At 36.9% G+C, this 13,645-nt stretch overlaps 1 protein-coding gene across 1 annotated transcript in view; it reads left to right on the top strand.

Moving 5' to 3' along the window:
- Window positions 1–13,645, top strand: part of SMC5 (structural maintenance of chromosomes 5) — a 52,240-nt gene that overhangs the window by 17,145 nt on the left and 21,450 nt on the right. The window contains exons 8-15 of the mRNA XM_076361835.1: window positions 3,775–3,846; window positions 4,753–5,008; window positions 6,174–6,328; window positions 8,035–8,148; window positions 9,272–9,366; window positions 9,570–9,702; window positions 11,688–11,861; window positions 11,998–12,167. Of these exons, the coding sequence (XP_076217950.1) occupies window positions 3,775–3,846; window positions 4,753–5,008; window positions 6,174–6,328; window positions 8,035–8,148; window positions 9,272–9,366; window positions 9,570–9,702; window positions 11,688–11,861; window positions 11,998–12,167 (1,169 nt within the window). The remainder of the gene's footprint in view (window positions 1–3,774; window positions 3,847–4,752; window positions 5,009–6,173; window positions 6,329–8,034; window positions 8,149–9,271; window positions 9,367–9,569; window positions 9,703–11,687; window positions 11,862–11,997; window positions 12,168–13,645) is intronic.

The following is a 13,645-nucleotide window of genomic DNA, read 5'->3' as shown; positions in this document are numbered from 1 at the left end:
GTGTGACACCTATAGAGGACTGCTGTCGTGAAGCATCTTGTAGAGTCAGGGTCTGAAACTTCAGTGGCATCTAGTGCACTGTGAGCTAATACACCATCCATGTGCTTTCTTTAAAACAAACAAACACCTCCCCCTCCAAACAAACAAAAAAACCCACAAAAAAACCAAAACCAAAAACAAACCAGAAAGACCAGACAAACAAAAACCAGATTGTTGTTCACACCACTTCTGGTTTTGTTGTGATGTAAACTGTACCAGGCAATACTACTTTCCCAAGTACATTATTATTATTAAGAAAGCCCTTTGCTAAATGTACCCTCTGAATTTTGTGCTCCACAGTACTGCAAGAGTTTATTATACTGTGATTCAGAATACCTAAGTGTTTAAAAATGTTGCAGTTTTATTGAAGTGGGCTTTTTTGGGTGTGGTTGGGGTTTTTTTTGTTTTGTGGGTTTTTGTTGTTGTTTAAGAGTAAGTGTACTTCCTTAAAGGAAAGTTAACGGCTGGAAGCTTGAAATTAATTTTCATAATGCAGTAAGGGCCTTCATGGTTGTGAAGTGCTAAGCTTTGTTTTCACCGCTTGGTATTATCCTGCTAGGTTTTACTCGTATCTTTCATTTTAATTAATATTATACTAATATATTTTTTCAAACAGGAAAGAATTCTACTGAACAGTTGCTACCACAATTCTTAGAAGTGTTGGGCTATATCAATATAAAAGTTATCCTCTGCTAGTATGAGTTATACTCTGTTTGTATGAGAAACCTAGGACAAAACAGTAAGCATTTTAGTTCTAACTTGCAGGGAGTGTTCTCAGCATAGGCTATTTGCTACAGAACTGTGAGAGAAAAACTGGGGGAATGTACTAGCTGATTGACTCATACTCTTGAATCAACATACTTTTCTGCTCAATCTAAACTTGTGGAGTAAGGCTTTCACACACTAAACATTCACAGTGTTAACTGTATGCTGAACTGGTGTTTAATGAGTATGGAGTACTGGAGTTTAATGGAGTTCAGTATGCTGAATTGTGCCCATTCTCTGGGCCCAGAGAGTGTATTAGGTGCATTTTGTTCTACGATATTCCAGAAGCCAAAAAGATGGGAAGAAGGAAGGATGCTACATTTGAAACAATTTATAGAAGACTTACTGAGATATTCTAATACTGCTTTCCAGTGATTATTTAACATTATTTTGATTGTAATGTATAGCTGATACTGTGTTGTATATAATTATAATGACATTTCCAAACCTGAGTTTTGTTCTGATGTTAAATGATATATCCAAGTCTAATTTGAATGATTAATCCTGAAGAAGCCCCCATAGAGTCCAAAATCGTGGAAAAAGGCTTAAGGGAATGTATTATATACCTGGTTATGGCATGAACAATTTATATGACATCAGGCAAGTTATCAAGAAGTTAGAGGTGAACTTTTTGAACTTCTGTGGCAGTAGCTCTTTTTTGGGTACTGAAATCCATTTCCCTCCCACATACCTTCTTAGCTGGGCTGTGAAAATGAAGTTCTCTTGAAGGAGAATCAGTGCTGCTTGCACTGTCAGGAGGTAGTTTTGACCTAAGGCAAAACCTCAAGGCTTTTAAGTACCATACCTTAAAATTGCTTAAATTGCTACTACTTCATTAGTTCTTCACTTTTTCATAGATAACTGCTTGAATTTATTGTAGCTTAGAATTTTATCTTTGTAGATGCAAGCATTTGGTGAGCATTTAGCAGATAATTATGCTGTAAGCCAGCAGGAGTTGATTAATGAATGATTTTATTATAAAAGCAACATAACTCTATTGTTGGCCCAAAAGTTGGGTTTTTTTTCAAGCCAAATTTCAATTTGACGTTAAGGGAAAGTGGCTTACCATTTTAAGTCCTCTCTATTTCGGACACACAGAACTGTAGGGAACATAATTGTCTTCAGGCCCTTTGATCCAGGCTTGTATCCATTATCAAATAACTAATTCTGACTGCTTCCAGAGATCATGCTCTTGGCTTGAGGATATATATGTGAGAGCAGAGATAAACCACCTCTTCGTTATGTCTTATTTACACTTTGTTGGCAAAAAGCCAGGCATGGTGTTACAGATTTTGCCTGGAAGGAGCTGGACTGAAAGTGAAGGCAGAGCTAGATCTGGGAAGAAATTAATGTATCGAGACACTGCATGAATATTTCTCTTGTCTCCCTCTGTGTTAAAACCCTTTTAAGGATTTGGTTAGACTAAGAATTCCTAGTAAAATTTTGTGCTTTGGGTGTGTAGGACATGTAGATTCTGAAAAGAAGAAATCAGCCCATCTTGTAGGAAGAGGTTGATAACATTGTGTGAGAGAAGCCTAGAATAGTTTCCGCTTTAGGCTCTTTAAAGGCATTTGAACAGAGTGGACTATGTAATGCAATTTTTTTAGCAATACTTGACAGTATAAAGTGGTGTGTTGTGGTTGTACCAAGAAAACCATAAAGATAATTACAGCTGTTAATCTGTTCTGTAGGATAGGTATATATAAATAGATGATAACTGAAAATGTAATGATAATTGAAAAATTGAATTCCAGTTCCTTACTAGTGTCCTGATTTTGAGAGCCTTCAGAATTGTTTTGTGAATATTTTGCATCAGTTTCCTGGGAGAGAGCTTCCTCTTCAGAGTGCCTGCCTGAGGTCTCTGGAGAGAGCATCACAGAATCAGTACTACATTGCAGTCAACTGCAAGACCAAGATGTACTGTTCCATGTTGCCTTTATGCAAACAGCTGTAGAGTCAAGGTCTTAAATTTTTGTGCATGTTTCAGGTTGTGGGAGGGAAAAGATTCTGCATAGTTTTATCTTCTCCATTCTTGATGCATCTTAGCATTTTCAGTGGTACTTGGTTTGTAGGAAGACATTTCTCCCAGAGAGAATGCTGTGTGTGTTTGTTTCCATGTCTGCACTGGAATTTACTTACAGTCCTTCCATCCTTCTGCAGTGTTCCATTTTTCTGCTTGCACTGTTTTCAGCCTTGAGGGTTCAGTGAAGGAGGAATTATATTTGTAGAGAAAGCATAGTACACTTCCACTGTGTTCAGGACTCAGCTGTGGAAGTGCCTGGGCAACCTAACCTAATAAGACCTGCTTTGAGCAAGGGATTGGACTGGGTGATGCCCAGAAGTCCCTTCTGACCTATATTACTCTACAACTCTATAGAAGCTGAGAAGGATAGAGAAAGAGTAGAGACATCGGTGCCTACACATAAGCCAACAAGTTGTCAAGCTCAGCTGTGTAGAATACAGCTTTAGCACAATGCACTTCAGAGGTAGAATGACTTTGACAAATTCTGTTTTGGCTGTCCTGTGCCTAGGCACTTAGGCCTTTCTTGCTCTAAGTATAAGCTTTCCTTAGTAAAGTTGGTTTGGAAAAAGAGGCAAGAACGTTTTGTAAGTGTAAGGATCTGAATGTAACATTTTTATTGAAATTGAGGATGGAGTTATTTTAATTTCAGATTAGGATAGATTCAGACTTCCTCTATCTGTCATGCCTGAATTTGCAGATCTATAGCTGAATGGTTGTGAACAGTTTATATGCCATTACTCAGTTCTTCACAACTTGCTGAAAATATACGTTACAGATACAAGTAAGAATAATAAAAAACTGGTGAGTATGACTTTGTCAGTAATAAAATGTGGAATAAATTCTTAGTTATGCATATACAGAATGTTTTTAAAAATATGACTGCTTTTTACAAATGTAACTATAACTGAATTTATGACTATCTAATTTAAATATCTTACTGTATGCAGGCTGCTGAAATCAAAGACATTTCTCAAAAATGTAAACAGAAGCAAGATGCTTTGGAGATGAAAGATAAACAGGTAATAGTCTTTGATATTTGTGACTTTTTTTGGTGTTTCTTTGCTATTGTATTAATTCAGTACTAGCTATAGCATGTGCTGCATTTAGGCGGAATGCTACTTCTTAAACTCTGCAGTAAAACACAGGTATGTGGGGTTTTTTTGTCTGCTCTTCTGTTAGCGAAGAGGGAAATTTCTCTGAAGATGCTGCAAGTGCTTGCACGCTTCACTCCATCCAGTACACAATGAATCTTTAAAAAGCCTATTAGTCAAACAGGTATTACTAAGGGACAGGTATATGTTGCAGAAAATCAGTTACCTTGATGCAACAAACTTAGAAATAGACAGTTTGTATATATATACTATATATTACAGGCTTTCCTTGAAAAGCTACAGCCTCTATAGTACAGTAATGCACTCAATATTAAACATGCCCTCAAATATTCTATGCAAGAGGCTAGGGTTATTGCTTCTGTTACATGTATGCGTCCAGTATTTTTTAAAAAGAAAAAGCAATGATATGTTGTAAAACAGTTACAGAACTTCATCTAAGCACTGGGTCATGTATAAGGGTGTAGAGTCAATGTTGCACGTTGTGTTTGTGCTACAGGTTTTCTGCAATCTTAGACTAACTTTCAAATGTGTAAAGGAAGATCTTAATCTTTAAGCTTCTGCTTTTGTGAAAATGAAAGAACTCCAAAAATTGATTTAAAGGCTTGATTGTTTTTTTTGCTTAAATGTTCCTGAATCTTAAAAATCTTGGCAGTTCTTCAGCTGTCATAGGGCTATTGGAACTCTAACAGACTCTTACGGTTTTAGTGCATGGTTACATCAGCATTTAATACCAGTTGCACAGATATCCTAGTTATTTGTCTTAGGTTTTGTACACTAAGCTCCTTTAATGTTGGAAATAATCAAAATTCTTAGATCGAAGAAATTCATCAAGCTTTGAGAATGAAGAAAGATGAAGAAATGGACAGACAGAGGAAAATACACAACACTCACAAGATGATAGAGGACTGGAAGAATGAGCTCGATACAATGGCAGTCTGTGAGAATCTTCAGCCACAAACTGATGCTGTTAATAATGAGCTGAAAAAATTACAAGAAGAAAGGGCAAATATTGATAGTGATATCAGTGATCTAACAGCAGAGAAAATGAATCAAGAGAGGGAAAAGAGAAGTAAGTTACTTGAGGTTTTGTTTGATTTTTTTCTTTTTTTTATGACTGTTTGTACAGAATCTACTTGTTGTCCTGCTGTAGTGAAATAATTTGAGATGTTTACCTCAAGCCTCATAGTTGTATCTTACATGTATAGCAGTCCTCTTGTCTGTTATCAGTTTTATCAAAAGTAACAGAAACTGCTTTCAAAATAGAAAGAACAAGAAGTTTCAAAAGTGGCAATTAACCTTAAAACTATCCTTCCAAAAAATTAGTTTCCTCTGATCTCTGGGTAAGGACTGCTTTGCCAGTTTATTTTTTTTCTGTTGTTAAATGCAGGTGTGTACTGTTAGCAGGATACAAAAAAACAAACCTGAAGCAAAAGCAGTTTGGTTTAAAGATGCAGTGCTTAAAATGATCTTTTTGGCAGTATATTAGCTACTGATGCTGCTTTTGTCCTTTCTAGATGAACTTGAGCTAACCTTAATTGTAGTAAATTTCTTTATAGTAGCCTAGGATTTACAATTAGTTCTTTCTAAGAAACAAAATTCAAAAATTATAGCTCGGTGGGTAGGGGGTGTTGTATATATTCCTCAGTGAGTGCAGTACATTTTCACGTACCTATCTGTCTGTCACTTAACTTGTCACAGAATCCAAGAAGAAACTGAGGTATAGACAGACCAAGTGACCTAGGGAAGGAGACGCTATGTATTTTACCTTGAGAAGCACAGAAAATATTTGATCTCTCTTTCTCCTGAATAGCAAATGCTTTCGCACACAGTCTACTGTCACACATTTTGTTTTCTGCAAGCATGAAATAACACTCAGAGATTTCATGTTCCTAGTCCCACTACCCCTTTCCTCTTGGGGTGTTTTTGGTTTTAAATGCAAAGGTAGAACAAGTTTTGAAGAGACATATTTTTAGGACTAAATTTCTGTGTTTTTACTGCACTACTACATTTCATTATCCTTTGGGTAAGTCTTCATTTTATTTTAGATTTTAAGCTTTAATAGTTCTTAAGATTTCTTTAGAATAAGCAGCATCTTGATTGTGGGAGGAGAAACTCTTAATTCTTATAATCTCCTAACAACCCTATTGCTGGAGTAGCATAGTCAATAAATATTGGAAAATGCTAGTTATAATGTGTACTTGTTATGGACTCTAAGAAGCTGCCTTAAATTACAGGAATAATTGATCGCCTCGGACAACTTAATAATATAATGAATATGAAGGAAGAGAATCTTAAAGGGAGATTCCGAGACACACACTCTGCTCTTATGTGGCTGAGAAAGAACAAAGACAAGTTTAAAAAAAAAGTTTGTGAACCCATGATGCTCGAAGTAAGAAAACTTACTTGCATATCACTCTAACCAGTTAATGTTTAGTTTATTTATGTCTTGCAAGACTTCGAGAATGACTTTAAGACTTTCAAGACTCATCTTGAAATGAGCTGCCAATTACATGCAGGATACATTAGCATGGTGAATTATTTGTGATTTTAATTCCGTAGGCAATGTAGTAATACTCAACATTGAGTAAGATGGGGTGGTTCCTTCCCCTTCCCTCCTCAAGGAGCAGTCTTTTATTAAGGTGCCCATTGCAGATTTCCTCTAAGGTACATCCAATTATTTAGACTTAAGTAGTTCTTATTTGCTGCTTAAAAAAGCAGTGGTAGTTACAATTGAATACCTCCTCCTATAGTGCAACCTGCTCAGCAACGGTTACAACATGTCACTGTGATCCCCAGGTGTTTCTGTGGTTTGCTTTGCACAGCCAGCTACAGACAAACACCTAATCTATCCCTAGTTTTGTTTTGTGTTTTGGTTCTACAGTCACTGTACTAGCTAGGAATAGCAGGGCTAAATTTGCAGAGACTATTGGTTTTCTAGTGCATTCCTCCACCATTATCCCAGCCTCTTGGAATATGTGCTCCATGTAATGTGAAGAGGATGAAGATGCACTCCTCCTCTTCCTCATCAGAATTGCAAGCTTATTTTAGTAGTGTATTGCTACAATTTAAATTAGTTGAATGCTGAATATTTGTATACCAATTCTTCCGCTTTGTGCATGCGCTAGAACTGTTCAAAATTACTTTTGTTTTGTATAAAATACCAAGAATTTCCTGTTACTACCAGAACTTCCAATTCTTCCTGGAAGACCAGATCAAGTTAATTTTACAAATGTGTTGATAGGATGCCTTTGCTTTTACTTTAAGGCCTCATTAACCTCTGTAACATCCACTAATGGGTGAACTTGTTTTCTTTGATACAATGTAAGTTAGTCTCACGTACTTATAAATTCTAGCTTTCAAATTGCTAGTAAGTGTACCCAGCCTTTGGCTAACTTGAGGTTATTAAATTGTGTAGTTCTGTGTAATTTTGCCTTTGTATGTCACGTATAGTGACATAATGTCTAATTACTAGTGAGAGTTACTGAAGAATTCTAACATTAACACTTCATTCAGATATGAAAAGATTCATCCATCTTAAACATGGGGATTTTTTATTTTTTTTAAGAATTTGAAGAGAATTCAATCAGTTTGTGAATATCTGTCTTTCTAGGGCTTCACAATTCTGTATTTGTATTTGGTGATGTTCACTGTATCCAAATCAAAGGGAACTGCATATGAATAATTTGTGGAGTGTGGTGTTTTCTGTTTTTGATTCCTTAGGTTAATTGTTTCTAAACAGTGAGATATCTTTAGTAGTACTGGAGCAGAGCCACTAGACATGAGATGGTGGTGATTGCAATTGTAAGGTTAGGGTGGAGCAGTAGAGGGGGAGGTGGTATGGTGGAGGCAGTGATAGCTCCAGGAATGCTGAGAAAGGATATGGATGGCTAAAAACTAAAAAAGAATGACGTGAGTTACTGTAGGTTTCCTCCCAAGAGAACTGGTTGCAAAAAGACAGGGAATATGTCTTTAAAGACATTTAAACATTGTTTTCATTAAATGTAGGCTTGGATATCATCTGACTGCTTAAAGTGTTTTGGGAGGGTGTTAAGTCCAATTGTATTAAATCACTTACTCATTACCTTTCTTTATCAGGTCAATATGAAAGACAATAGACATGCTAAATATGTTGAAAATCACATTTCGGCCAATGACATGAGGGCTTTCGTTTTTGAGAGTCAAGAAGATATGGAAATGTTTCTTGTGGAGGCAAGTAGGCACCAATTTTAAAAATTGATTAAATACAAGCCCTAAACTTTGGACTCTACCAAGTAAGTCTGTATTTATTAAGTTTTTATTGTCAAGATCAGCACAATAGCTAATACAAAGTATTCAAAGATTTTCTTCTGGATTAACGTTTTCTTCTGGAGTAAGATTTTTTTTAAAGCCTAGACCAAGTAGAGAGATGCAGGAATATTAAGAAAATATTTCTTTTTAGAAATAAATTTTGTCTTCCTTGGCAAGGCAATAATTACTGAGGAGAAAATACTGTGTACAAGAAAATGACAAGAGCAGGAAGCTACAAATGTAGTATCAAGCTTTTCCAATGCCTCCTGATTAAAGAGGCAAGAGGGCATCTTTTGTGAGAAGACAGTGGTCCAAGCAGCAAATCAGGCTTATATTTTCTTAATACTGCTGTTTCCTGGAGTGATAAGGAGATTGTTCCCTTTGAGAGCCAGACAGATGATGCAGGAGAAGAAAGCGACAAGATACGGCATTATCTGTCATAATGCTTCCCAACTACTGACCACAGAATAGTGTGATTAATGACAAACTGTCCTGCAATTTTTGAAGACCCATCTGCCTTTCACAGAAGCTAGTCATTTTTATATATGTGAACAGTAGTGGTGATATCTGAGGTTCTGGGGGCTTGTCTTGCCTCCATGGTTGTGGAACCCAGTGCAAGTCTGCTCTAACCAGCTAAACTGGTCTTTCATTTGTATCCTCAATCTTTTCTGCCCTGTTAGGACCAGGCTTTTCAGAGCTTCTGTAGCCAGTGGTCTGCCATTATCTCTGCAAAATGGCCATACAGCCTGAAAGAGGGGGCTTCCTTATTACATCCAGCCTGGCTATTTAGATTGAGCACCTGACTCTGCATTTCTTTGATTGCTTTTGTTTTCTCTAATGCATGGTATTTTCAGAGAGACATTAACTGAGCTTGCTGTTAGAGAACTCAGTCATGTCTGAGCCAGAGTGGATTTTTGTGCATTCTTCCAGAGGCTGTCAGATTAAAATAATTCTGATTCTGTGAATCAAGAATAAATACTTGATTTTCATATAGTGAATTTTTCTGCTATTTTTTACCAAATAATCCAATGTAATCTATATTTAGATGCGTGATCATCAGAAACTAAGAGTGAATGCTGTATGCGCACCTACTGAATCATGTGCTGAAAGCTTACCTTCGAGACCTATTGAAGAATTACAGTATGTATCAGACTATATCAGTGAGGAATGGTTTTAAATACAATGTTTTGGTGTTGTTGCTATATATTAGAATTTTCTATGCAAATCGAATTTTCACCAATTCAATTCTGGGTTAGCAGGACTTCTTTCTGACCCTTCAGTAACTTCAGCTTGCTTACCTGCCAAATTTTATTTCTGATGCATGCTTTTTTTCTCCTCTTCAGCCGATACGGATTTTTCTCATATTTACGAGAGTTATTTGATGCTCCTCATCCTGTGATGAGTTATCTTTGCTCCCAGTACCGTGTTCATGATGTCCCTGTGGGAACAGAGAAGACCAGAAACATGATTGAAAGGGTGAGATGTCCTAAATAGCACAAACACACCTGCCATCTAGGGTTTTATTTCAGAAATTCTTTGGCAAGTTAATGTGGAGAAAGCAAAAAAATTGCTTTAGCCTTTTATTTGGCCTTTAGAAATGAGAACAGTTCATTATGCACAAACATATTCCAAGACATTTTAACAAATCCAGTCAATCTAATGCAGTACTTTACAGAAAGTTAAATATATCTTTCACCTGCATACTGTTCCCAGTCAGTGTTATGAAGTGCCTGAGATATTCTGGGCAAAGTTTTAATCAAACACTTAATAGTACATGACAACACTGACCTGTCTTGTTTAAAGCAACAATTAGAAGCTGGGGGGTTTTTGTGTTTGTTTTTTTTTTTAAATACCTTAAGATGTTCAGTTTCTGGCAAATACAGTTGTATAGCTTCAGTCAGAACTGATGTGATAGATAGCCTATTTCTAAGAATCCAAAAGGTTTATATACTAAGAGCTCCCACTAGCAGTAATCTCCCTACCTTAGTCTTTCATGGGTTCTTGCAAGCTCATCATTGCTGGATTATAATGGGTAACACACATGACAGTTTTCAACTGAAATCCTTATTCACTTCTCTGTCTGTGCTGGACATCTGTTGTCTATTTTGTACAGAGAGTAGACTCTTCTTTGAATTCAGAAGACTACTTTGGGCTCTCTGAGAACAGTGAGAGTTGTTTTTTGAGAAACTCAGGGAACAGGCTCTGCAAATAGAGAACAATTCCTGTTTCACTGGGATAGCTGTTGCTCCTTCCTATCTTCCGTGTTTCTGAGGCTCTAAGAATGAGGAAGAGGAAAGTAAAAGTGGAGGGAGTCCTAGATGAAAAGCTCTTCTCTTAATGTTTTTTCAAAGCCTTTTCATCTTTAAACTGCAATTCTTCTATCACTTTGTGTTTATCACCTGATGAAGCAGATTACCTATCTAATAGGTCTTTGAGTTACATTTTGTAAACCAGTCAGAATTACTTCTTAGATACTCCCTCCTTTCCAGAGCTCTGTGGGGTCTAGGGCAAAGATGAGCCACTATTATGAATGTGTTGCACATGGCACTCTCTCCGTTCAGTTGTGTAAAGTTTTTTATTTGGTTTTATTATTTTTGATTGAGAAATGCTTTGTTTGCAACATTTTGTTTCACACATGCCAGAGGAAGCTTTAGTTTAAAAGGAGACCTGTTTCATAGGGCTAAGCATGTGGAAAAAGGACTAGGATGGAAATGTCGTTAACCACAGTCTGAGCTGTAAAGCAAAGTAAACACAGTTTTCAGTGTCCAGGAACCAAATCAACAGAATATTGCTGGTGCTGTGTATATAAACTGAAAAAATCTTTAGTCAAATTTACGTTGTCCTATGGAGGCTTTTTGTTGTTCCTGGTTAACTGGACACTATATCCTTTTGAAGTACTGTACTACCTTGCGTTATGGTAAATCTTTGGTTATTTATAATACCCTTTTTGGCATGAGTCATTTGAAAATAGTAACTCTAGTATTTTTATACCTAATTTTTTTTTCCTACAGATACATTTGCTTCACTGAAGTACATGCATTACAACTCACGTTATGGTTTCATCTATTAATTCCTTAAGTACTTTGGTTCTTTGGTACGCAGGCTACATTTGCATGTTATGCATCTACAGCAAGTACAGTCCTTGCTCATGATGCAGTACAAATATTAACAGGTTTTTCCAGTGTTTATCTGTAATATCAGAATAATCAGAATCTGTTTAATTGCTTATGGTAACATACTCTGTTTGACAGTATCTTAACAGTTCTTTGCTGACTGGTCTGAATTACAAGTACAATGATGTGTTAAACAGCATCATCTTTTTGCAAAGGCTTGTTAACAAGTCAGTGTCTTGCATAAGCTGAAGTTCTTTACTGTGGATTTTAGCTAGTTTATTCCTTGTTTTGAAAAGCATTGCCTTAAGTAATGTTTTTGTCAGATTAATATTTTTGTGTGGTTTTTAGGTCATACAAGAAACCAAACTTAGGCAAATATACACAGCAGAAGAAAAATACATTGTTAAAGTGTCCGCCTACACAAACCTAACCCTCTCTACTAACACATCCCTGAGGGCGGCACAGTTTCTCACTAGTTCAGTGGATACAGATGAAAGAAGACAGTTGGAAAACCAGCAACAGGTAGGAATTTATTTCTGTGCTGTATATGATGTAAACTGCTACCCATTTTACCGTGCAATAAGCATAGCTTACTTGCATGTGTTAGTATGGTATATTTGTAGTAAGAATGCTAGTGGTGTGTGTTCTTTTATTTCAGGACATCAATAACACGTTAAAGTCATTGGATATGCGTTTGACTACATTGTTTGAGAGACAGAAACATCTGGAACGCAGAGACAATGAGCTCAGGCAACAGAAGAAGGAGCTTTTAGAGAGAGGAAACAGGAGGAGACAGTTGGAATCAAAAATTGGTGTGAAGTATGATAGGTAGGAAACAAGCCATATTATCTATGAAACATGAACAATTTTAATAACAAAGGTATTTTGGCTTCCTCTTACTGCAATGTGCTTTTACCCTTACAAAGTAACCAGTAGTTGAGCATCAGATACAGGTGATAATCAAGACAAAGGTGTTTAGAAATGGAGATTAAGACAGTATTTGAGAAACCATGTAACAATGTTCCAGAAGGTTTCCTGTAATAAAATCATAAGATTCCAGTGAGAGATCATTGCACTCATTTACTCAAATATTACCATAGTCTTCTGTCTTGGTAGCACATATCTAGATAATACCATACTGTACATAAATGGTACTAAGCATGCATGTCAGGGATTGAATTGGACCCTGATTGTCCACGGTATTTGTCTTAACGTATCTTCTGGTTTTGTGTGCCTCTGCAATTAGTTATTCTGTTACTGCTTTGTCATAAGGGAGAACCTGGGCATGGTTCAAGAGGTTTTTCACTTAGGCTCACACTCCCAGAAGGCAGCGTAGACAAGATTGCTCCAGGCTTCACTCCCTCCACTCCTGTAACACAGTCCGAGCAGACCTCGTACCCTCAAATACTCCTATATGTTCTTATGCCGCACTACTTTTCATTTTCTGAAAGTTGGTGCTGGTGCTTGTGTGCACAGGTCTTGCGTTACTTATCATGCATTAAACTGAAAACAGTGTTGAAAAATAACGAAAAGAAAAATAGGGCTGCAGGGATGTTAGAGGGACCAGAATCAACTGCTGTATAGTCACAAGTGTCCAGGTTGCTGTGAAAAGAAGCAGCTCTAAACAGTGTGAATGTGAGCTTAGCCTCAAAGCCAAGTATTGCTCTCAGGTTTCTTATTAGGGATACATGTATCGTCATGGTGTTTTACTAGAATACAGAATACAGTTTGAAGGCAGGAGGTGGACCCTTTACCTAAACAAGTATCGATTAAATACTTCCCTTTGAACAAATAATTACACTCTTCATTTTGAATAGGGGTAAGAATTCTGACACAATTACAGACAAGGCTGTTACGAATTTTCTTGCATAATGTGGGTGTCTTTCTGTAGAGATAGAAGTTATTTAAATAATCCTTGCAGTGAGTATTACTATTTTCAAATATTTGTGTTTCTAATTGATAAAAGTATCTGAATAAAGCTGGATATAATTCTCAAATATACAATGACAGAATCAGTTAGGTTGCAAGGGACTTAACGTAGTCTGTAGTCCAGCCATGTTCTCAAAGCAAGGTCAACACTGAATTCAGACCAGGTTTTCAGGCCTGTATCCCACTGCATCTTGCAAGTCTCCATGGAGATTGCATGACCTCTCTGGACATCCTGTTCCACTGCTTGACTGTCCTTATAGGGAAAAAGTTTCTACTGACATCCAGTCTGGATCTTTCTTGTTTCAGCTGATGTCCACTGTCTGTCATCCTTCTGCTATGCACCTCTTACAAGAGCCTGGTTCCATCCTGTCAGTGGC

This window comes from Aptenodytes patagonicus, chromosome Z (assembly GCF_965638725.1).
Source record: "Aptenodytes patagonicus chromosome Z, bAptPat1.pri.cur, whole genome shotgun sequence".
Taxonomy (NCBI): domain Eukaryota; kingdom Metazoa; phylum Chordata; class Aves; order Sphenisciformes; family Spheniscidae; genus Aptenodytes; species Aptenodytes patagonicus.
This window is presented reverse-complemented; position numbering and strand designations above follow the sequence as displayed.